Source organism: Muscardinus avellanarius (genome assembly GCF_963383645.1).
Source record: "Muscardinus avellanarius genome assembly, chromosome: 16".
NCBI classification, from domain to species: Eukaryota; Metazoa; Chordata; class Mammalia; order Rodentia; family Gliridae; genus Muscardinus; species Muscardinus avellanarius.
Window position 1 is genome coordinate 10,628,294 of NC_137802.1, and position 24,209 is coordinate 10,652,502.

A 24,209-nucleotide genomic window follows, 5' to 3' on the forward strand; every position below is an offset into this window, starting at 1 on the left:
AGGTACCATCCTTCTGCCATGGTGCGCCTCTCTCTCTCTCTCTCTCTCTCTCTCTCTCTCTCTCTCTCTCTCTCTCTCTCTCTCTCTCTCTGGTGGTACTGTGGATGGAACCCAGGGCCTTCTAACTCCAGGCTACACTCCCAGACCTATTTTATATTTTATTTGAAAACAGGGTCTCTTAAACCAGCCGAGGCTGGCTTCAAACCTGCGCGATCCTCCTGTCTCAGCCTCCCAAGCGCGGGGGATTACAAGCGTGGGTGTGCCACCACGCCCGGCTTGCCATGGTCTCTTGACTTGAGAAGTGGATGATGGATCTAAGCCAGTTGCCATAATCCTACCTACTCTGCCAGTGAGAAATCTAAGATACAGGCCTGAGCCAATCAGCCAACCACATAAAGGTCAAGGGTAGAGGTGACACAGATTGGCTTCAACTACACAGAAAAAGACTCTTATTCTAACACTGGGACCACTGTGATGCTCCTGTCTCCCTTAGCAAATCAACTTATGTGCTGCAAGCCACTGTATTTTGACCCTGAAAGAACCTGAGAAGGGTCAGACACCGATGGGGGGTGATTAGATAGAAAGATAACAAGGTGTCAAGGTTCCTAGACTCTGTCTGTTATTTGTTATGGTTACATAAGAATGTCCCCTGAAGAGCTCATGTGTCAAGGTCCAGGGTTGATGTAATTGAGTAACAAGGGTTATAAGCTCATCAGGAGATAAACTTATTATAATGAATTTACTGAGTGTCAATCTAGGCAAGTAAGGTATAGCTCGAGGAGGTGGTTCACCGCGGGTGTGGCCTTAGACACTTAGAGTGCCTCTGTCTTTGAATCCTCTTGTTCACCATGCTTTTTCTCTCTATCCTAGCCCCCATGACGTGAGAGCAGAGCCCTTGTTCCCAATCTCTCTCTCTTTCTCTCTCTCTGCTTCCAAAGACCACAGCCTCACAAGAATCCCAAATCTTCAAAAACCATGAGCAAAGAAATCTTCCTTCCTTAAAGTTGTATGGTAAGTTTTTTTGGGGGGGTTGTTGTTTTTTTCTTTTGGTTTTGCTTGTCATTGTTATTGTTGTTTTTGATTTTGGTTTTTTTTATATATATATAAGGGGGTTGAATACACAGGCATTCTACCTCCAAGCTATATCTCCAGCCCAATTTTTTTTCTTACTTGGTAACAGGGTCTCACTGGGTTGCTGAAGGCCTTGTTAAGTTGCCGAGGCTGGCTTTGAACCTGGGATCCTCCTGTCGTAGCCTCCCAAGTACTGAGGGTTATAAACTGAGAACATTGACCAAAACACTACTGAATGCCCCGTCATCTAAAATAAAGTTCTTTTTTGGTTTGAGGCCAGCTTCAGCAACATAGTAAGCCCTGGTTCTTTTTTTTAACAGAAAAAAGTATATTTTAAAAAATATACTTTGAGCTGGGTGTGGTGGCGCACGCTTGTAATCCCTGCACTTGGGAGGCGGAGACAGGAGGATCCGCGCAGTTTCGAAGCCAACTGCGCTGGCTTAAGAGACCTATAAAATGACATTTGAATGCCAGTCATGGTGGCACATGCCTATAATCCCTGTACTTGGGAGGCTGAGACAGGAGGATTGCAGGTTCAAGGACAGCCTCAGCAAGTAGTGAGACTCTCATCAACCTAGCGAGACCCTGTTTCAAAATAAAAATTAAAAATAGGGCTGGGGGGTATAGCTTGTAGGTAGAATGTCCCTGGGTTCAATCCCTAGTACCACAAATAGATAAGTAAGTAAATAAATAAATATGAGATATGATATCATATCCTTTCCAGAGACTTAAAGATAAGAGGTTTCCCTTGTTTGAAACCAAGGCTCAAGAGAACTTCAAACACACTTGTCTTTACCCCAAAAGTTAAAAAAGTTAAAAGAGTATTATAAGAAATTCTGACTGAAGTTGTCTACTTTGTTTTGAGCCTGGGAGCTTTTCTTTTACTTTCTTTCTCTTTTTTTTAAATACATTACAATTATTTTAAAGACTCTGCAAGTCTTATTTTTGAGAATTTAGAAGTTCAAGTACGAGCAGCAGAAAGCAAGTTACTCGTGGTTTTTGAGATGATAGGGCATTCTCCCTCTGAGCTACATCCCCAGCCCTATTTTCTTACTGTTAATTGATTTTGGTCCTCCAGAGAGAAACACCACGGGCTTACCTCCCAGGGTTTCCTGATTCCCTTCCAGTCTTTTCTGCACAGCCTGTTTTAATACTAGCCCATCTCAATTCTTAATGCTCGGCGATATCCTGTATCCTGATCTTAAATCATTTTCCACACCCTTAAACTTTTTTGTCTAAAATGTTAGCAAAGCACTAGAATAGTACTGGTTGTGCCAAGGTACCGGACTTTACCCACTCATTCTGTTAATATTGGACGTTCAATTGTCCCGGCCTTTCCCCTGATGTTGGAGCCAACAGACTGAGAAGCCAACCCCAGTGACCTCCCTCGCCAACCGCGCCAGCAGTAGCCCCGGCCTCCAAGAAACCACTGCAGAAAATGAGGGAAAACAGGAGCCTCTACTCTTCGCTTGCCTGCAAGAAAGAGCTCTGTGAAGTACCCCATACACTCATCTCAGGACATACTTAACACACAGAACCTACGAAAACAGGGTGCACACGCACTGTCTGCAGAGACATGTGTGCTTGAGATTCTTTGAGGTCAGAACGCTGGCCATTACTTTTCTCGACTATAGACTTGCAGGTCCCTGTTTGGCTAATATATCTAGGAGGAGTCTGAAGGAGCTTTTGCAGATATGGAAATGACCTTCATTCAACAAAGAAAGAAGAAAAAAACAGCCGGTGGGCATGGTGGTGTACCTCACTTATAATTTCAATACTTGGGAGGTTGAAACAGGAGGATCACACGTTCACAGCCAGACTCAGCTACTTCTCGGGGCCTTCTGCAACTTAGTGCGATCCGGTTTCAAAAAAAAAAAAGAATAAAAAAAAAAATAGGGCTGGGGATGTAGCTCGGAGGTAGAACACCCCTGGGTTTTATTTTAAAAAATAAAATGAAAGAAAGAAAGAACCTTCAAAGGGCACTTTCTTACCGTTTCTGCTGAAACTGCAAGTCAGAAATAAAGCACAGAATATTCTATTGGCAGAAATTTTTATTTTATGTTCTTTGTGGTCGAGGCCACATATGAGATACTCCATTATCCTAAGCGAATGTGACACTTTTATTTTTATTTGAGTCGAAAGCAGTTAATTAGCATCTCTAAAATCACCCAAACTGAAGTAACTTGAGGGGCCCTGCGGCACCAGAGACAACCTTGCTTGGGTGAGGGGCGCAGGGGGAGGCCTTTGCCGGCCCCTGACCTACTTAGGAGACAATTCAAATTTGCTTCTGCTTCTGTGAGCCTCCACTTCTCCGTCTGTGATGTATAAACGTCCCCCGATGCATCCAGATGTTGCAATGCGTAGGGCACACTAAAACCCATAAGGCAAAAGGCCCAGCTTTTTTTTTCTTTTCTGGGGTATTGGGATTGAACCCCGGGGTATTCTACCTCTGAGCTACACTTCCAGTCCTATCTTTTATTCTTTATTTTATTTTATTTGCGTGTGGTACTAGGGTGGAACCCTGGCGCTTTTCTACCTCCGGGCTATACTCCCAGACCTATTTTATATTTTATTTGGAAACGGTCTCACTAAGTTGCTGCGAGCCTCACTAAGTAGCTGAGGCTGGCTTCGAACCTGTGCGATCCTCCTGTCTCAGCCTCCCCAGCGCTAGGATTACAAGAGTGCGCCACCACGCCCGGCCTTTATTCTTTTTTTTTTTTTTTCCCCCTGCGGGTCTGGGGATGAAACCCAGGGGCATTCGACCTCCTAGCTACACCCCCTGCCCTGTCTTTTATTCTTTATTTTATTTTGAAACAGGGTCTCACTAAGTTAAGGAAGGCCTCACTATGTAGCTGAGGCTGTCCGCCAACCGTGATCCTCCAGTCTTAGCCTCCCGAATGCTGGGATTACAAGAGTGCGCCACCACGCCCGGCTTCCTTTATTCTTTATTTTGAAACAGGGTCTCACTAAGTTGCAGAGGGAACCTCACTAAGTAGCTGAGGCTGGTCTCGAACCTGCAATCCTCCCATCTCAGCCTCCCAAGTACTAGGGTTATAAGCATGCGCCACCACACCCAGCTTAAGGCCCAGCTCTTGCAGCCGGTGACACAGAGGGTGGCCATCCTCCTTACGAGCCTGCTGCAAGACTGTCCTTGGCTCCTGCTGAAGTCCGGTGTGTCTGGCTGATTGGCTTTGGCCAATGAGACATGTTAAAAGCCAGAAGCGGCAACTGTCACTTCCAAGAGCAAGACTGGACATCTGAGTGACGGTCACCTCATCTTCATGCTCTGTCTCTGCCATCAGAGAGGAACGTGAGGCCCGGAGCCCAGGGCAGCCTGGAAGGACAGCCCTGCCGCCACCAGCCAGAGCTGTGCATCTGTGAGATTAAGTCAGGTTCTTACCCTAGACTATTAACCAGAGCAACACGCTGATCAGTCTCACAGGCCCTGAATAAGGCTAGTGCTGGTTCTGATACCACTAATCCAGTCATGCTCTTGGCTATTAGAAAGGACTTGAGTTATTTTTCTATTTGTTTATTTGTACAGTGCTAGGGATGGAACTCAGGGGCATTCTACCACCAAGCTACCCCCCCAGTGCTGTTTTTTATTTTTTATTTTGAAACAGGGTCTCACTGAGTTGCCAAGGGCCTAAGTAGCTGAGGCTGGCCACGAACCAAGATCCACCTGTCTCAGCCTCTCGAGTGCTGGGATTACAAGCGTGCGCCACCACGCCCGCAGGGCTTGAGTTTGATTGGGGCAAAGAAGGCAAACGGGTAACAATTTCAAGTTGTAATCTTGGGGTACTCAGGAATATATGCCCTGTGTTTACCCCCAAATTATAACACACACACACATATACACATATACATACTCAGGAATATATATATTAAGAATATAATATATATTAGTAATATATATAATATATAGAAACTAAGAATATTCAGGAAGCATTTATTTTGACCATTTTATATATATGGTTATATATATGGCCATATATAATAGTCAAAATATATATGGTCATAGATATATGGTCAAAAAATATATATAAATATATAGTCAAAATAAATGCTTTCTGTCAAAGAAACCTTCAGCACAACCAGAGACAGTGGTGATCACCTTAATTTATTTGAGCGTTTATCATAAATAGGAATTATACTAAGGGTATTACAAGGAAAATACACTTGTTGTATGTGTATGTATGTGTACGAGTGATACTGGGGATTAAACTCAGGGGCATTCGATCTCTGGGCCAAACTCCCAGCCCGATTTCTTTTAGTATTTTGAAACAGCGTCTTGCTAAGTTGCTGAGGGTTTAAGTTGCTGAGGCTGGCCTTGAATTTATGATCTTCCTATCTCAGCCTCCCAAATACTAGGATTACAGGCATGAGCCATTGTGCCTGGCTTATTCTTACTTAACTCCTTATAGTAGGTCTCATTTCAGTATGGTAGAAAGAGAATTTCAGTTCTCTTTTTTTATTCTCCCCATTAGAGGAAGAGGGAGAAAGAAAAAGGGGGAGAGAGAAAGAAGGAGAAAGAATGAGTGTGTGTGTGTGTGTGTGTGTGTGTGTGTGTGTGTGTGTGTGTGTGTTGGGGATTTAGCCCAGGGTCATTCTACCTCTGAGCTACATCCCCAGAGCTTTTTATATTTACTCTTATTTATTTATTTATATTTATTTTTTTTTATTATTTTGCTGTGCCGGGGATGAAATCCAGGGTCATTCTACCTCTGAGCTACACCCCCAGCCCTATTTTTTATTCTTCTTTTGGAAACAGGGGCTCACTGAGACCGAGCTGCAAAGGGCCTCACTAAGTAGCTGAGGCTGTCCGCGAACCTGCTATCTTCCTGTCTCAGTCTCCCAAATGTCGGGATGACAAACATGCACCACTATGCCTGGCTTTTATATTTATTTTAAAACAGGGTTTTGCTAAGATGCTTGAGGATCTTGCCAAGTGGCTGAGGCTGGCCTCAGACCTGCGATCCTTCTATTTCAGCCTCTTGAGTACTGGGATCACAGGCGGGCATCACCACACCAGTTTAAGAAGAACATTTAAATATACATACATATATATATATATATATATATATATATATATATATATATATATATATATATATAAGCCGGGCGTGGTGGTGCACGTTTGTAATCCCAGCATTTGGGAGGCTGAGACTGGAGGATCGCGGTTCGCGGACAGCCTCAGCTACTTAGTGAGGCTCTCCGCAACTTAGTGAGACCCGGTTTCAAAATAAAGAATAAAAAATAAGGCAAGGGGTATAGCTCGGAGGCCGAATGCCCCTGGGTTCCATCCCCAGATGCGCAAAAAAAAAAAAAAAAATAAAAAAATAAATATATATATATATATATACATATATATATATATATATATATATATAGTGTGTGTGTGTGTGTGTGTGTGTGTGTGTGTGTGTGTGTGTTATATATGTAATTCATGTTGACACAAGAGACAGTGAAGACCAGGAAGACCAGAGAGAAAGAAACGTTTTGTTTTTCTAACGGTGCTCGCGTTGAGGGGTCTGATCTTGCCTGTGGACGCGGATGGACATTGTAATCATCTCTTGCAGAGTGATGAGCTGACCTTCTCTTGCCTGGACCTGGAGGAGAGAGGGCAGGGCCACAGGGAGCGCAGGAGAGCTGGGGAGATTGCACTAGGGACTCAGCTGTGAGGGCAAGTCTGCAGTCACGCCCAGGGGGGCGCTGCTGCGAGCTCCGGCCAGCGGGATGTGCAGAGTTGTTACTTCTGTGGATTCCATGGCAGGGCACTGGAGAGGCAGCCAGCCACTGCTATAGTATGTGCTCACCTTCAGCTGTGCCGAGGAGGAGGGGAAGAGGGATACAGGCTAGACTACCAAGTCCCACGTCAAGGAGAGCTACCCGTGGGAGTCCCCCGGACTCCTGGCACATTTTGCTTGCGCCTAAAACAAGCTTTTGCTCTGTTAAGCCGCCGGGATCCTGTGGCGCTTGTGTGAAGCAAGAAGAGGCTCACCTATCCTGACACAAGACAGGGGAGACTGGGAACAGGGCAAAATGAGCCCACGAGGATGGTGAGCAGTAAACAGCAGGTTCAACTCCACGCGAGGGTGCGTGTCTGTCAGCCCAACACTTGGGAGGCTGAGACAGGAAGATCGCAGGATGAAGGCCAGCCTCAGCAACGTGGTGAGGCCTTGTTTTAAAATAAAAAATGAAAAAGGATGGAAAGGGGGTGAGCACTGTGGTAGAATGCCCATGGGTTCAATTCCCAGCACCAAAATAAATGAATGAATGAAAGAAAGAAGGAAGGAAAGGAAGAAAGAAAGAGAGAGAGAGAGAAGCAGAGTTTATTACGAAAAACATAAAAACTCTACTGATTGACAGCTAAGGAGAAACCGGGCACAGTGGTGCATGCCTGTAATCCCAGTACTTTGGAGGCTGAGACAGGAGGATTACAGGCATGAGACCAGTCTCGGTAACCTAGCAAAATCTTGTTTCAAACCAAATTTTAAAAATAAATTTTAAAAAAAGGGCTGAAGTTAGAGGCAGAGCGCTGCTGGGTTAAATCCCTAGCGGGTTAAAAAAAGGATATAATGAGAAAGAAATCCAAACAAGAATAGATTAAACCCAGGAGCCGATTTCAGAGGCGTGAGGATTCTCTCAGGCAAAGCTACTTAGAAGGAAATAAAGAGAGAAATGCAATGTTCAACTGTTGGGAATGACATTAGAAACACCACTGTCTAGTCAATGAGATTCCATCACACTTTTTAGAAACTTCAGAAGTGTAATTAAGTGGAGGGTGCTCTGCAAAAATGTTATTCGAAGTGGCTCAAGAAAAGAGAGGAAACCCAAAAAAGAGAGGAGACCGCTGGAGAAATTTGAAAAACTGCCAAAGAACTACATTCCAAAAAAAAAAAAAAAAAAAAAAATCTGGACCTTCAAAGAATGAGCAAGCCAGTCTGGTGTCTGGTGTGGTGGCGCACACCTGGAATCCCAGTGCTTGAGAGGCTGAGCCAGGAGGATCACAGGTTTGAGGCCAGCCTTGGCAACTTAGCAGGACCCTCAGCAACTTAGCAACAAGACCCTGTTTCAAAATAAAAAGTAAAAAAATAAAAACATGCTGGGAATATGGTTGAGAGGTAGAACCACCCTTGGGTTCGATCACCAGTACCGAAAAAGAAACAGAAAAAGAGTGGCGTGTATAACGAAAGGAAAAACACAAATGTTTATTGAATGTCAAAATGCTAAGTAAAATAATAAATTAAATCTGCCCCTATAGAAAAAAAATTAACAGACCAGAGTCAGATTTGTTGAAGCTGAAGGTATGGAGACTGAGAAATTCAATATTAGAAAATCTCACGGTTGGAGGACTTAAAACACATGGTAGGACTCGTAGGGAGGACTCCATCAATGGTAGGACTCGTAGGGAGGACTCCATCAATGGTAGGACTCGTAGGGAGGACTCCATCAATGGTAGGACTCGTAGGGAGGACTCCATAAGTGCTCAACAAAGTACTAAGGGAACCGATCACTGAGTGAATATTTAAAGGAAGGAAAGCACACTAGATTGTACTGGTTATTGGCAAAATAACAAATAAAACTTCACTGGGTACAAAAAAAAATTCAAGGTAAAATAATAATCCATGTCATATGCCAAAATGATGCAACAGAAAACGCTATTACAAAAAAATATAAAGTTTTCAAACCAACCACCATGCCTTTTTAGTGAGGTTAACAAGGAGACCTAGGTGCCCAGGTAGTATCGCAATAGTTGCCCGCTGTCTACGAGTCCTAGACAATGCAATCAGACAAGAAAATAAGCATAAACGCTACAGAGGAAGATGTAAGAGTCTAATTTGCCAAGGACACGATTGTCTACGAGAAATCCCACAGAGTCCGTTTTTTTAAGTAAAAAGGTAGTAAGATAGTTTACAAATGCAGCTGAGATAATGATCTAGAAATCAATCACTTTCCCTATGTTCTAACAATGAAAAGTCAAAATATAAGAAATGAGTCTCCCGGGCGCGATGGCGCACGCTTGTCATCCCCGCGCTTGGGAGGCGGAGACAGGAGGATCGCGCAGGTTCGAAGCCAGCCGCGCTGGCGTAAGAGACCCTGTTGCAAAAATATAAAATAGGTCTGGGAGTGTAGCCCGGAGGTAGAAGGGCTTCCAGGAACCCCAGTACCACCAGAAAGAAAGAAAGAAAGAAAGAAAGAAAGAAAGAAAGAAAGAGGATTCTAAGCACCGAAGCTTCCGTATCAACAAGGACGTAGGATATAAAAATGAAAGCCAAATCCTACGGCAGCTACATGGACACAAAGAACTTTTACAGGCTCATCAACAGACTTGAATAAGCATACTCTCTTCCCAGATGAAGAATTCTCCTGGTATTCCATATGGCAAAGAGGTCGATTTCCCCCACCTGCATTGAAGGAAATACTAAAAGAGAATATAAACAAGTGAGCACGGACAAGAAATCCTGACCAGCTTTCCTTCTCAAGGGGGCCACTGAGGAGTCGCTGTGGTCAAGGCACAGAAGATTCTTAGGTGATGTAGGTGAGTCCTGTTGACCAAGCCAAGGAGCAGCCCCTACTGGTGCTGGGTATCGTCCACCCAACGCTGGGGGCCTCAGGATAAGGACTAACCCACAGGGTCTCACTAAGTTGCTGAGAGCCTCACTAAGTAACCGAGGCTGGCTTCGAACCTGCGCGATCCTTCGGTCTCGGCCCCCCAAGCGCGGGGATTACAAGCGTGCGCCACCACGCCCGGCTATAGTCATCTTAGTTTAAGTACATTCTGCTCAGAACACCAGGAAATCTCCAAATGGTATCCCATTAGTTAAGCAACACATGAACATATCCATACCCATTAAAAACCTAGAAGGCTACCTTAACTGCAGGATCTAGCCATGAGATTATTGGTGACTTTTCTGCCTCTTTTTTCTTTTTCTTTCTTTCTTTCTTTTTTTTTTTTTTTTTGCCCATCCACAACTTCATGATTTTTCTGCAATCAACAAATATGACTTACATAACCCAAAAGAAAGTTAAAAAAAGTAAATTGAATTCTGTGGGAAAATAAACATTTATTCTAAAAATATGCCCTAAAGTTGGAAACTGAAAGCAAAAAAACATCTGCTTCCTGGACAGAGAAGAGAGTTTTTAAATTGCTAGACAGCCGCAACTCCCCCCAAGCAGCGGGGCTCCAGGTTCCTGTGCCCCAAGGGGTAACCCCGACTCTCCCTCTCGCTCTCCCCAATCTCACCATCTTTGGACCTTCTAGCACCTTAAGGCTCAGCTGAAGCACAATTTTACTATTACGGTTCTCACTGAAAGAGCGTTGAAAATAATCTGCCCTGGATTACTAATACAAGGGATGCTTACCAATCCTCTCTGACATGAACAACCACGAACTACTGTTTGATTCGCGGGGCGACTGATTTACTTTTCCTCAAGATAAAAAGAAAAAAAAAAAAGGTGTTTATCACCCATGATAAAAAAGAAAAGTATTAATTGATGCTGATGAATTCCCGGGGTGGAGACAAGATGGGCCGGAACTGTCTAAGAGGCAGGCCGTCCAGCAATGACTTGCAGGTCTGGGTACCGGATTCTGCAAGTGTCTGCAAGGTATTTGCAGAACCTGGCTGCTGCTGAAAGCAGGCCAGGGAGGGTACCACCTGCAGAATTGCATCTTAAGGAGCAAACCAGCACAGTTGTTCCCTGCAGAGCAGCCAGCCTGGGCCCAGGGGGCTAGCACCCTCTGCTACATCTCCTCTGCACACACCCCAGCAGGGCTGAGGCCCCTGCTTCCCAACTCCAGTGAGGAATTCTGGGAGACAGCTGTGGGTCTGGACAGCTCTGTAGCAGGGCCCGTGTGGGTTTAACACGTCCAAATCTCAGTCGGGGAAACCGAGAGGCCGATGACCAATTTGGACTTGATTCTGACTTCTCCCTCGTGTCCTATTGATTGAGCCTTGGATCTTAGAGGCTTGCTGAAGGGCAGCAGCTTCAAGGGAAAGATGCCTCACTGGCTGCGGCCTGGGCAGGGAACTGCCTAAAGCATCAGGGATCCAAGAGGCTGCTGCAAACTTCAGCATTTAGCTGGAGAAAACAGCCTGATTTGATTACTGGGCTGTAGTTGATTTTTTTTTTAATTTAGTTTTTTTGCAGAACTGGAGATTGAACCCAAGGGCATTCTACCTCCAAGCTTACACCCGAGCTCATTTATTATTACTATTATTATTATTATTATTATTATTACTAATTTTGAAACAGGGTCTCTAAGGAGCAGAACCTGGCAGCGAACCTGCAATCCTCCTGCCTCTGCCTCCCAAATACTGGCATTAAAATCGTGTGCCACCTTGCGCGGCTGCTGCAGTTGAATTCTGAAAGCTGCAGGGAAGCAGTGCTCCAGAAACCAGGCTTGTTCTGTTTGCTCTCACACACAGAACGATCGAGGAACAGAAAACGGGGTTCTAGAGACGAAACTGTGGCCTTGCACCCGCCAAATTACAGCCTCTACAACCAACCACACAGCCCAACCCGGCTCAATCCAACCAGCCACGCTCCTTCCCAGGATTCCACAGCTGCTGGCCCATGCTGGACACCTTGAACGTCACCCATTTGCACACATGAACACACACCCCGCCTGGAGCCAGCACTGGGCAGTAGCTGCTGGAATCTGTTTCTGAAGAAGCCCTGTCCATTGAGGAGATGAACAGGTTTTGGCAGATTGGATGGGCAAGCAGAAAAGGAAAATAACAATGGACCACTGGACGGACAGGTTCCTCTGCAATTTCCAAGAGCCCTCTGACCATGAGGTCCTGGTAGGGGTAAAAAATGGTGGCAGGTTTCAGGCATGGACGAGACCTTCCCTGAACCAGTACTACATACAACTGCCCCTGACTCCTCGGAACAGCTATTCCTATCACAAAACTAAAAAGGAATGCTGTTAGCCTGGCACGGGGGCGCACACTATAATCCCAGTACTTGGGAGGGATTTCTGACTAATTACTATAGACCAGCAAGTCATTGCTGGGCGGCCTGTCTCTTAAATGGCAGTCCTACCAGGAAGAAGGATTCTCAGCGTCATCTCTCGGAGAGAAGTCGGCTACCACTTCAAAATCACACAAGTGCAAGGATCGACTGGCTTGCGAAAGCAACTCTCCAGAGTGCTTCAAAATTCCACGCCTAGCCAGGCGTGGTGGTGCACGCTTGTAATCCCCGGGCTTGGGAGGCAGAGACAGGAGGATCGTGCAGGTTCGAAGCCAGCCGTCCGCGCTGGCTTAGGAGACCCTGTTTCCAAATAAAAATGGGTCTGGGAGTGTAGCCGGACGTAGAAGGGCTTCCAGGAACCCCAGTACCACCAAAAAAAAAAAAAAAAAAAAAAAAAAAAAAAAAAATTCCACCCCTAAAGCCAAACCCCCGATCCTGTGTGCTTCTGCTTAGTCAAGAAATGAACATGTAGCTGGGCATGGTAGCACACGCTTACAATCCTAGAAGTTGGGAGGCTTAGACAGAAGGATTGAAGGGTTCGAGGCCAACCTCAGCAACATAGCAAGGCCCTCAGCAATTTAGCGCGATGCTGTTTTCAAAATGAAAAAGTAAAGGGGAACGGGGGTGTGTAGAGGGAGGGAAATATTCTACGTGATGTGTGCATGTATATTTGTGTCCCTTTGAACCTGACTATAATGTATAATTTCACTGTACCAATAAAAATATAAAATACAATAATGTATAAATATAGCTCAGAGGTAGAATGCCACTGGTTTCAATCCCCAATACCACAATAATAGCAACAGCAATAGCAATATTACTAATAATAATAATAATAATAATAATAATGAAGGCGTAAAATATCCTACGAGATTTTCCCATCCTTGACTACTTTCTACCATCTTCCTAATGATAACACATGGATCTGTTGCTAATTGAGTTGTCAAGAAATTTCAGAGTAACTACTGTAGGACATGTATTTGAGCAGTTGGCCCTACCCCTCAGAACCTTAAAGTCTAGTGAGGATGCATGGATAAAAAGGATCAAAATCACGACATAATCGAGCCATTATAACCAGAGCGTGCCTTCAGAATGTGGGTTCCAGGAAGGTAGGTATCTTGTTTCTGCGCCCCAAACTGTCCATGAACCAGAGCAGCGCCCGGCAGGCATTTAATAAATACTTAGTGGGTGAATGAACATGGGCACGCAATTGGGCACATCATCCGATCATCCTTGGAACGCTTGCCCAAAGATCCTTTAGTGGGCATTTCTTCATCGGAGCGCTCTGCAGAGCAAACCCCTCACCCTTATCCCAACCATTGCCACGTTGCCACAGTGCAAGCCTTCGTATTCCCCTTTTGCAGACGAGGAAACCAATGTGCCAAGAGAGAGGCTCAAGATGAGAAAGCAGCAAACCCAATCTGCCCCTCTGCAACGACTGAGATCCCAACCATCAGCCACCCGATGGCCAGGAAGAACGTCCCAAGGGATTTATTGAAGTGATGGATGGCTTGAAGATAGGAAAGTGGTCAGCACCAAAGGAATTCATGCTGAGACTGAAGAAGCGGGTTGTGGAAGAGAGGAAATGGCTACCCAGTTGAAAACGATGGGTCTTGTCAACGCCTTTCATCCTTGGAATCCTCTCTGCTCCTTGGATAGGAGCGTTTCCAGGGCAAGTACTAGGAACTCAATAAACTGCGTTTAAGTAGGGCAGCCCTACATTCTTCAAGTGACCTAGGCCAATCCCCAGCAGTGTTAAACCCAAAAGGCGAGCTGAAGAGAAAAGTTACCAGGAAGGACGACTGTCGGCGTCTTCCCCCAGAGAGAGGGGGGCCAACGCTTCAAAATCACACAAGCACAAGAATCAACTGGCTTGCAAAGGCAGCTCTACAAAGTGCCTTAAAATTCCACACCTAAAGTTCAAACTCCCAATCTGTGCGTTTCTACTTAGTTAAGAAATTAAGATGTGGCTGGGTGTGGTAGCACATGCCTGCGATCCCAGGAGTTGGGAAGCTGAGACGGGAGGACCAGGCTTAGTAATTTAGTGAGACCCTCTGCAATTTAGAGAGACCCTGTTTCAAAACAAAACAAAACAAAAATAAAGTAGGGCTATGAGTAGCTATTCTGGCTCAGAGATAGAATTCTCCTGGGCTCAGCCCCCAGTGCCACAAATAAAAAACACGAAAGAAAGGAAGGAAGGAAAGAAGAAAGAAAAAAAAAAAAAAAACCCAGATGTAAATCCTGGCTTTTCTACTCTCATACACATAGGACTATGACTCACAACATTCTCAACAGAACAAAAGAATGCTGCTTCTTCCATTGATTCTCATGGAGCAAGAGTAAACGGTTTTAATCTCAACAATAAACACTGATTGAGGGCTAAATGTCTACAAGGCCTTGCGCCATATGCACTGGGCATGCGCAGGTGATCAAGACATTCTGTAGGAGGCAGACCGGCAAGAAAGTAAAAAATAAAATAAATAAAAAACACACGAGCCCTCTTCAGATAGTGATAAGTGCTATTCAAAAATGAAAAGAATGAACCAGGCGCACTGGCATAGGCCTGCAATCCCAGTACTTGGGAGGCTGAAACAGAAGGATCACAGGTCGGAAGTCAGCTTTCACAGCCTTAACAAGACCCTGTTCCAAAATAAAAAATTTAAGAGCTGGGGGGATAGCTCAGAGGTAGAATCCCCCCCATCCCACCCCTGGGGTTCAATCTCCAGTACCAAATAAATAAATTAATTAATTAATTGATGGTTTAGCCAGTAACTGGGGAGGGAAGACTTCTTGATTGTTATAATTAGATATGAAATGTCCCCTACAAAACTTATTTATTAATGCTTGGGGCTGATAAAATTGAATCATGATGACTGGAATTCCAGCAATGCATAAATCCATTGGGTGGGTGACCCAGGCTGGTAGTGTGAGGCTGGAGGTAGATCCTTGGGGATGATATTGGGTTCCTCCCGCTCTCTCTTGCTTCCGGCCACCATGATATGAAGAGTGCAGCCCATGTGCTCTCTTTAGCCACGCCTCCTGCCGCCATGTCCTGAGATACGCGTTTCCCGGCCTCACATGGACTGAGCCTAAAACCATAAGAAAATAAATCTTCTTTCCTCTAAGTTACATAGTCAGTCTTTAGATTATAGCTCTAAGAATGATGACCAGATCATATCAATGGTCTTTGAGCGAAGATGTGAATGGTGAAGGTATCTGAGAGAAACCAGGAAGGAGAAGGGGGAAAAAACGGCAAAAACAAAGGCCCATAGATGGAGACGAGCTGGGCATCTTGGAGCAAGTGATGAATCTGGTGAGAGAGAGAAAGGGGTTTTGAAAGGTCACTGGAAAAATGGGGTGTGCTAAGTGCAATGAGGCATCACGGCAATTTTTTAAGTACCAGGGCACCATGAACTGATGCTGGCTTAACCAGGTTCACTCTGGATTTCACCAATGTAAATACAGGATCGCTCTCGCTCTACCAGGGACATGATGCAATGGGTGTCATTGGCTAGAGATGGAATTCATCCGGCAGAGACCCAACGAACAACCAGAAAGTGCCCCGAGGCCACCAGGAGCTTGAACTTCTAGGAATGTGCTTTCCCAAATCCAATTTCCCCTTATCCTCTTTCATTCCTTCCATGATTGTGGGTGAAGAATAAGGTTCTGTGGCCCTGGCTCAAAACTCTCACCACTTAAAAACAAATCCTATAGCCAGGCATGCTGACACACGCCTTTAATCCCAATACTTAGAGGCTGAAACAAGGAGGATCTCAAGATCAAGGGCAGCCTCAGCAACTTAGCGAGACTCTGTTTCCAAATTAAAAAAAAAAAAAAAAAAAAGAAAAGAAGGTTGGGGATATGGCTTGGAGGTAGAACACCCTTGGGTTCAATCCCTAACACCACAAGCAAACACACCAAGTGCTGTAAAAACAAAGAGCAGAGTCATGTTTCAGAGAGACCAGAGAGAAGGGACCTCCCTCTAGACACTTAGATTCTAAATCTCTTGGTTGGTTTGATGTGCGGCTGAATGCCAACCTATAAGAGTGACGCAGAAGCCAAGACATTAATTCACAGTCGGTCAGTCACTTGACAAGAGGTACCAACAAAACACTATCTCAGCAAGCAACCTACCACAGGCAGTCCACGTGAGACTATATTTGTGGCAACACCGTGCCAGAAATCTGGGCTAATCTGACTCTGCTATTCATAAATTCCCCCTCATGTTCATGTACATGTGTTTGGGGAGGCAAAATTTTTAAAAAGCCACCACCCGAGTTCCTGCCCTCGAATGCCCACTGCAACTGGGGCAGTATGCTCAGATGGGGGTTTCTAGGTCTCTTACTCTACACCCCCACACAAGCAGGTACAAGTTCAAGCCCCGCTTCCCACCCGAGAAAGGTATTTGGTTTCCTGGTAAGGCTGGTGGAGAGTCCTCCAGGTGTTGAACTCACACTTGAATTGCACCCAAGGCTGAGTTCTTTGCTTGCGGATCGCTTTGGAATTGCACACCTAAATTCCTTTGCCATGGCAGTGGCAGATGGGAAAATCCTTCCCCAGGAACCCGAGTACCATGAAACAACCCCCTCTACCCAACATTCCGGCTTGAGGGAGAATGTCTGGCTTTGGAAGCAACCCACCGGCACCACCAGGATCCTTATGTAACCTTAATAGATGCTGGCACCCCGCAGAGCTACTTCTGGAGACACTGGCCTGGAAGTAGCCCATTTTTTTCTGCCCAGCAATGAGAGCCTGAGTCTTGCTGTTTCCTGGGGCCTGGCTCTCGGTCCCCCTCCCCTACCTGGCTGCGATGCTCGGCTTATCTCATCTTCCTAAGGAGCTGTGGACCTCCATTTCTGCAGCCTGCCTCTCAACCTCTCTCCCTCCCTCCCTCCCTCCCTCCCTCTCTCCACTGAAACACCAAAACGACAGCAGCGGCGCCCCGGCCTCTAGCACTTTCCCTTCTCTCTTACCCTCCTCCAGCAGCCCCAAACTCCGCGGAGGGGAGGAGAAGGGATCTCCAGAGAGACTAAGGTTCGGCTACCTCCAGCATCATCAGAGAAAACACCTGTTTCCAGGAAGCTGGGCGGCCGAAGGGAGAGAGGAATCCGGGGTGTAAAAAGCAGGGAGGAGGAGGTGAAGGGGCGGCTGGGGACGCAGGTAAAGGATGCGTCACACTTTGCGCTTGGCAACCGGAGCCCAAGACCAGCAGGCGGCGAGAGAGAAGGGCTTGGGGTGGGGGGGGGGTCTGGGAAGTTCAGAGAGGAGGGGTCGCGCCTGCCAGCGAAGCCCACAGGGGCCAGCAGGGGCAGAGCCCGCCTGCAGGGACGCACAGAGGGAGGGAGGGAGGCCGGGCGGCTCCATCACCTGCGCTGCCCCGCGGATGCAGCCCGGCAGGCGCGCCCTGGGCGGCCCTAGGCGGGTGACCTACCTGCCCACCGTCTGGTTGGCCAGCTGGCGCATGCGATTGAACTGCTTCTTCATCGTGGCCCCGCTGCCGCGCTAGCCCGCGAGCTGGGGAAGGTCGGAGCAGCCCGGAGCCCGCCGCAGGGTTACATGGCTCCCGCGCCCAAGCCTCCAGGGCGACGGCGGCGGCACTGCGGAGCCTGGGGAGCCCTCCGGCCCGCGAGCGGCTCCCGGCCCAGGCGCCTCCGTCTACACCCGCCGCTGCATCTTCTGCACCGCAGAGCAACGCCTGGGCTGCCCTCGGCGCCGGCCGGGTCCGCCCGGGCTGCAGCCCCCAGCCCCAGCCGGCGAGCCGAGCCGGGAGTCTCCGCAGGCTGGCTGGCCGGCTGGCCGGGCGGTCCCCGTGCGCCTGTGCGCAGGGAGCCGAGGATGCCGGGACTTGTAGTTTGCGCCCACCTGGCCTCGGTGCAAAGTTTGCAAGGACCTTGCAAAGTGCGCCCGGGCTTTGCAACTGTAGCCTTTCTGAAAAAGCAAAGGTTTTCCTCCTTGGAAAACCCAGGGGAGCCAAGAGTGTCACCTCTAATAAAGACAGCGAGCCTGTCTGCTACGGCGTTTGCAGGGAACCCTGGTGTGCAACCGAGGAATAAGGACGCCTGCTTCAAGTTTTGGGGCTCCAAGACTTCAGGCAGATTTGCAAACCAGGTGAAGCAGGCATCCCAGATGGGGGCGTCCTTAGCTCTCACCGAACCCAGAGGTAACTGGAGCCAAAGTGAAAGTCAGCTTTTTTTGCATAACTTAGATTCCTGTCCGCTACATAGCTTTTCTAACTCCCATCCACCACCACCACGTCAAGGGACATCAGCCCTGGACCCTTCTACGCACCAGCATCCCGCTAGGATCTTTTGGTTCCTGGAAAGGGGTTGTGGCTTTCTTCCGGTGGTACCCTCAGAAAAAGATACGTGGATACCTTGAGATGTTATCCCTCGGTAAAAAGTAAGAGCAGTAGTATTAGTATTGGATAGCAGGGCCTTTTCATTGAACAGATATGAGTACCTATATTAGAATCCCTTCCCACATATTATATAACCTTAGGAAAATTGCTTAGCCCTTTTAAGCTTCTCTAACAGAGAGACAATGCTGCCCGATTGATACCCAAAAAAGACAACTATTTGCTTAAGTGCCCATAATCGAGTTACGTATAAATGACTGTGTCACATTCATCTGCAACAAACATGATGATAATTGGCAGAATTCTATTTTTACAACGGAATTCCTATTCTGACAAATGAAAGAACATTTTGGGGAAATGGGATATTTTGCATATGTTGATTGGAGTCGCAAGATGTCCTAAATATGGCTCTAAGTATCTTGCTGGCCAGCTGAACAAAAGATGGTTTGAGGCATGTCTTGGCTGAGTGAACATGAAATCTTTAATTAATTGTGAATTTAGCCCCTGCTTATTAGGTCAGATGGCTCCCGCTAATTAACAAGTGAAGGCGTTATTTGCTTTATACCCATTTCATATGGCTATAGTGTTGATATAATTTTTATATAAACTAAAATTATTTCCATCTTAGGATTTTTTAAAAAATAATACCGCCTGGTTTTTACATACATAAATAATCATAAGCCATTGGAGGTAAAAGAGGATTTCTAGCAATACTAATTTTGGTAATACTTAAATCCTGTTCTCTAATACACTACCCCTGACCATAAGTAGCTACTGAAATTCAAATTAAAAAATAAAAGTAAAAGTTTAGTTCCTCTGTTACCCTAGCCTCAATTTGAGGAATGAATAGCATCCAGTGAATTTTCAGCTTTCTATTCCAGAATAAAAGGTCACTGTGCAGAAAAAAAAGAGAAAGAAATGCCAAGTCCACACTTTTTGATCTTTCAAAGCAGACATCAGACACATGTGTAAGGGAATCAATTTTATCAGGTATAAATAGAAAAGGCAAATTATATATATATATATATATATATATATATATATATATATATATATATATATTAGGAGGCAAATATATATATTTAGGAGCCAGGCACACACCTGTAAGCCCAGCATTCAGGAGGCTGAGAAAGGAGGATCACAGTTTGCGAACAGCCTCAGCTACTTAGTGAAGCCCCCTGCAACTCAGTGAGACCCTGTTTCAAAATAAAGAATTAAAATACACACACACACACACACACACACACACACACAGTGGAGAATTTATTCTTTATCTTTCTTTTTATTATTTACTTATTTTTTAATTTTATTTGATACTGGAGGTTGAACACAGAGGCACTCTATCTCATAGCTACACGTCCCCCCAGGCCTAATTTATTTTATCTTTATTTGAAACCGGGTCTTGATCCATTCCTGAAGCTGATCTCAAACCTGCAGCCTCCTGTCTCAGCCTCCCGAGCTGAGACATGATAGGCTCGTGCCACCCACCGCGCCTGGTGGTTGTCCACTTCTTGAGCAGAAGCTGGGCTAGGCATGGGAAAGCTCACAGAGAGCTTCTGCCTTCTGAGACACAAGAGCAGGAGAGGTGTCTAGGTGGAACGAAAGAAGTTCTGAATGCCCCTGGGTTCAATCCCCAGTGAGCAGCCCTGGGGCCCCTGCACCCAGCCACCTGCAACAATCTAGTGCCATGTGTACTTCCAGGGTGTACAGGGTCGATGTGAATGCTGCCAGGGTCAAAGTCGAGCAGGAGGCAGCCAGGGCTAAGACACAGAATAAAGGAGCCATGCCGGGTGTGGTGGTGCACAGTTGTAATCCCCGCGCTTGGGAGGCTGAGACAGGAGGATCGCGCAGGTTTGAAGCCAGCCGCGCTGGCTTAAGAGACCCTGTTTCCAAATAAAGTATAAAATAGGTCTGGGAGCGTAACCCGGAGGTAAAAAGTCCCTGGGTTCCATCCCCAGTACCACAAAAAAAAAAAAAAAAGAAAAGAAAAGAAAAAAGAATAAAGGAGCCATATTGCCTGGAATTTAACTTCTGTCACCTAGAAGAATAGAATTAAATTTTAACTTCTGAAAAAATCAGAGGAAGAAGAGAAGAGACACATTGGAGTGAAAAAAAAAAAGGAGAATTCTATTTATTATGCACCTGTCTTTGACCTGTGGTAGGAGTGCGCTTCCCGGCACCTACTAGCCTTCAGTTTGGCCATGCTCTTTGCTCTGGCCACAAAATCTGGGCTTCTGACTTGCTTGGACATTGTTATAGTACTATTAATCTGAAATAAATGTCTTTAGAAATCTGACATTTTGCGAGTCCCCTGAGTTAGAACGGCTTAGCCGGGTGTGTGTGGGGTGGGGGTGGGGGGTGCACCTCTGTAATCCCAGTAATTGCGAGGCTGAGACAGGAGGATCTCAGGTTCGCAGCCAGCCTCAGCAACTTTAGTGAGGCCCTCCGCAACTTAGCGAGACCCTGATTCAAAATAAAGAAGAAAAAATAGGGCTGGAGGTGTAGCTCAGAGGTACAATGCCCCTAGGTGTTCCCCAGGACTTACCCCCCACCAAAAAAAAAGAACAAATTTCAGAATATATGATATAGCCAATTGAGTACTGAGCCGGAGGTGACTAGCTCAGGATAACCCTAGCCATTTGACTTGGCATCTCCAGTTTACTCGCATACTATGAGAATTTATATTACACATTTTTGGGGATCAACTAGTTGATCAATTCATTTGCTCAATAAATTGCCATTGGTGTATATTCCCAAGCCTCACCATATTGACTGTATCAAAATAACATTCAGTGCTAGGTCACACTAAAGCATAGTATGTACCCTTTATAGCTGCCACTCACCTTTGAATATGCAGGTCTCAGGCCGTTCAAGTGTATCTGTGAATCAAAATATCTTTTAAGCAGGATGACAGATGTTGCCGTCTTAGGCCTGGTACATTTCAATATGGCCTCCATCTTTTGCCCCCCACACACACTTGGAACTATACCTTTCCAATAGGTGTTTCAAAAATAGGTGATTAGGGCCGAGCGTGGCGGCGCACGCTTGTAATCCCAGCATTCGGGAGGCTGAGACAGGAGGATCCCGGTTCGCTCACAGCCTCAGCTACTTAGTGAGGCCCTCTGCAACTCGGCGAGACCCTGTTTCAAAAATAACGCATAAGAAATAGGGTCGGGGGTGTAGCTGGGAGGTAGAATGCCCCAGTACGGCAAAAAATAAATAAATAAAAATAAAAATAGGCGATTAGGCCAAGAATACTGAAGGAACTGGGATATTTGTCAAAGAGAAACATTCCCAGAAGTAGTCGGGCCCAGATGGCTTTTATGGGCAGTGCTGGTCTAAAGAACAAGCTCTCTGAATCTTGTTCCTTTCATCTCAATCTTCTTCTTGCAAAGCTTCAAGAAACAGAAAATTCCTCTGCTATTTAAAGTGTTCCAGAGCAGGGAAATAAAATGAAAGCATCTCAACCCATGGAACTGACCGAACACACACACACACACACACACACACACACACACACACACACACACACACACATATGCATACATACACACACACACACACATGCATACATACATACATACATATACATACAAAACCACATACACCTATGCATATACACACTAAAACAACATTATCAAAAACTATTAGATACAAAAACTATTAATAAAACTTTAGTAAACTATCAGTGTAGGTATTTAAATATAAAAGTGCGTATATTTTAGGGATGTTGAAGAAATATTTGGAAATTTCTTTTTGGGGGGGTGGTACTGGGGTTCCTGGAAACCCTTCTACCTCCGGCCTAAACTCCCAAACACCTATTGTTTTATATTTTTATTTGGAAACAGGTTTCTTAAGCCAGCACGACTGGCTTCGAACCTGCACGATCCTCCTGTCTCCGCTTCCCAAGCGCGGGGATTATAAGCGTGCACTACCGTGCCCGGCTTTGGAAATTTATGATAAATTAAAAAAAAAAATAAGCCAGGCACAGTGGCACACGCTTGTAATCCCAGCATTCGGGAGGCTGGGACTGGCATTTCCCAGCCAGCCTCAGATACTACTTAGTGAGGCTCCACGCAACTTATTGAGACTCTCTTTCAGAATAAAGGCTAAAAAATAGGGCTAGGGGTGTAGCTTGGAGATAGAATGTTCCTGGGTTCCATTCCCAGTACTGCAATAAATAAATAAATAAATAAATAAATAAATAAATAAATAAATAAGTAAATAAATAATAAAACAAATTTAATAGTGCTTGGCGTGGTGGCATAGGCTTGCAATCCCAGTACTTGAAACGCTGAGACAGGAGGCTCCAGATTCACAGCCAGCCTCAGCTATTTAGTGAGGCCCTCTGCAACTCAGTGAGACCCAGTTTCATAATAAAGAATAAAAAATAGGGCAAGGGGTGTAGCTCAGAGGTAGAATGCCCCTGGGTTCCATTCCCAGATTCGTAAATAAATAAATAAAATAAGAACCACCCATATTCTTGCCAACCAGTATTACACTGTGGGTTTATAAATATGTTTCAAAAATGGGAACGCACTGTTGTTAGGTCAGTATGTTCTTTCTTGTGTTCTGTGACTCTAAATAATCTTAGCGATTGACATGTTGTTAGCGACCAAAGCTTTGCACATATACTTATTTGCTTTAGATCAAAATTAAAAGCCGGGCGTGGTGGCAAACGCTTGTAATCCTAGTACTTGGGGGCTGAGGCAAGGGGATCGCAGGTTCAAGGCCAGCCTCAGTGACTTGTGAGGCCCTCTGCAACTTAGCGAGACCCTGTTTCCAAATAAAGAAGAAAAAAAAATAAAACAACCTGGCTGAGAATGGAGCTCAGAGGTAGAGTGCCCCTGAGTTCTATCCCTGGTACCACACGCACACAAATAAAAAAAATAAATAAAGAATTAGAATTTCTACATTAGAATGTATAATGTTTTTATACTTCTGGGATGTGTTGCCAAGTTATCCTCTAGATAAGAAATAAAAGTGTGTGTGTGTGTGTGTGTGTGTGTGTGTGTGTGTGTGTGTGGTAGTGAGGATTGAATCCAGGGGTGTCCTATCTATGAGCTATACCCCTAGCCCTATTTTTTATTTTAATTTTTATTTTTTTGGTTGTACTGGGGATGGAACCCTTCTCCAGGCTACACTCCCAGACCTATTATATATATATATATTTTTTTTTATTTTATTTTTCTTTTTTTAATTTGGAAACAGGGTCTCTTAAGTCAGCAAGACTTAAACCTGCGCGATCCTCCTGTCTCCACCTCCCAAGCTCGGGGATTACAAGCGTGTGCCACCACACCCAGCAACCCTAGCCCTATTTTATTTTTTTATTTTGAAACTGGGTCTCCTTAAGTCACTGAGGCCTTAAACCTGTGATCCTCTTGTCTCAGCCTTCCAAGTCCTGGAATTACAAGCATGCGCCACCACGCCGGGCTCGCCACTTTTAATAATCTCTCATAATAAAGACATCCATTACGGCCACTGTTTTAATTTGCACTGTTTTAATTTAATAATATAACAGTAAAAATAAACATTAGGGGAATACATTGTTATTAAAAAAAATCCTTTAGCTTTTTCATAAGTGAGGAATCTTTGTTTTCTTAAAGGAGCAAGGACTTAGTAAAATTACTTTGCCAAGACACAGAATCTGTGAGTTCTTGGCAGATTGAAATAAAAAATAATAGTACGTTCTTGTAATGTCACTACACCACGAAAACATGGTCATCAGAATTGTGAAACCCTTTGCTAAGATTTTAACGCATTCTATGGTTTTACAACCTCGGGTAGCTTAACCCAAGGCACATGA

At 45.3% G+C, this 24,209-nt stretch overlaps 1 protein-coding gene across 3 annotated transcripts in view; it reads right to left on the reverse strand.

Annotated features, from left to right (window-relative positions):
- ARHGAP44 (Rho GTPase activating protein 44) overlaps positions 1 to 17,532 on the reverse strand; it is a gene marked incomplete at both ends in the record, with an annotated part of 178,039 nt that extends 160,507 nt beyond the window's left edge. For all 3 annotated transcript variants that reach the window (XM_080713457.1, XM_080713456.1, XM_080713455.1), the window contains one exon: positions 17,480 to 17,532. In XM_080713457.1, the coding sequence (XP_080569583.1) occupies positions 17,480 to 17,532 (53 nt within the window). The remainder of the gene's footprint in view (positions 1 to 17,479) is intronic.
- Positions 17,533 to 24,209: the final 6,677 nt, after the last annotated feature.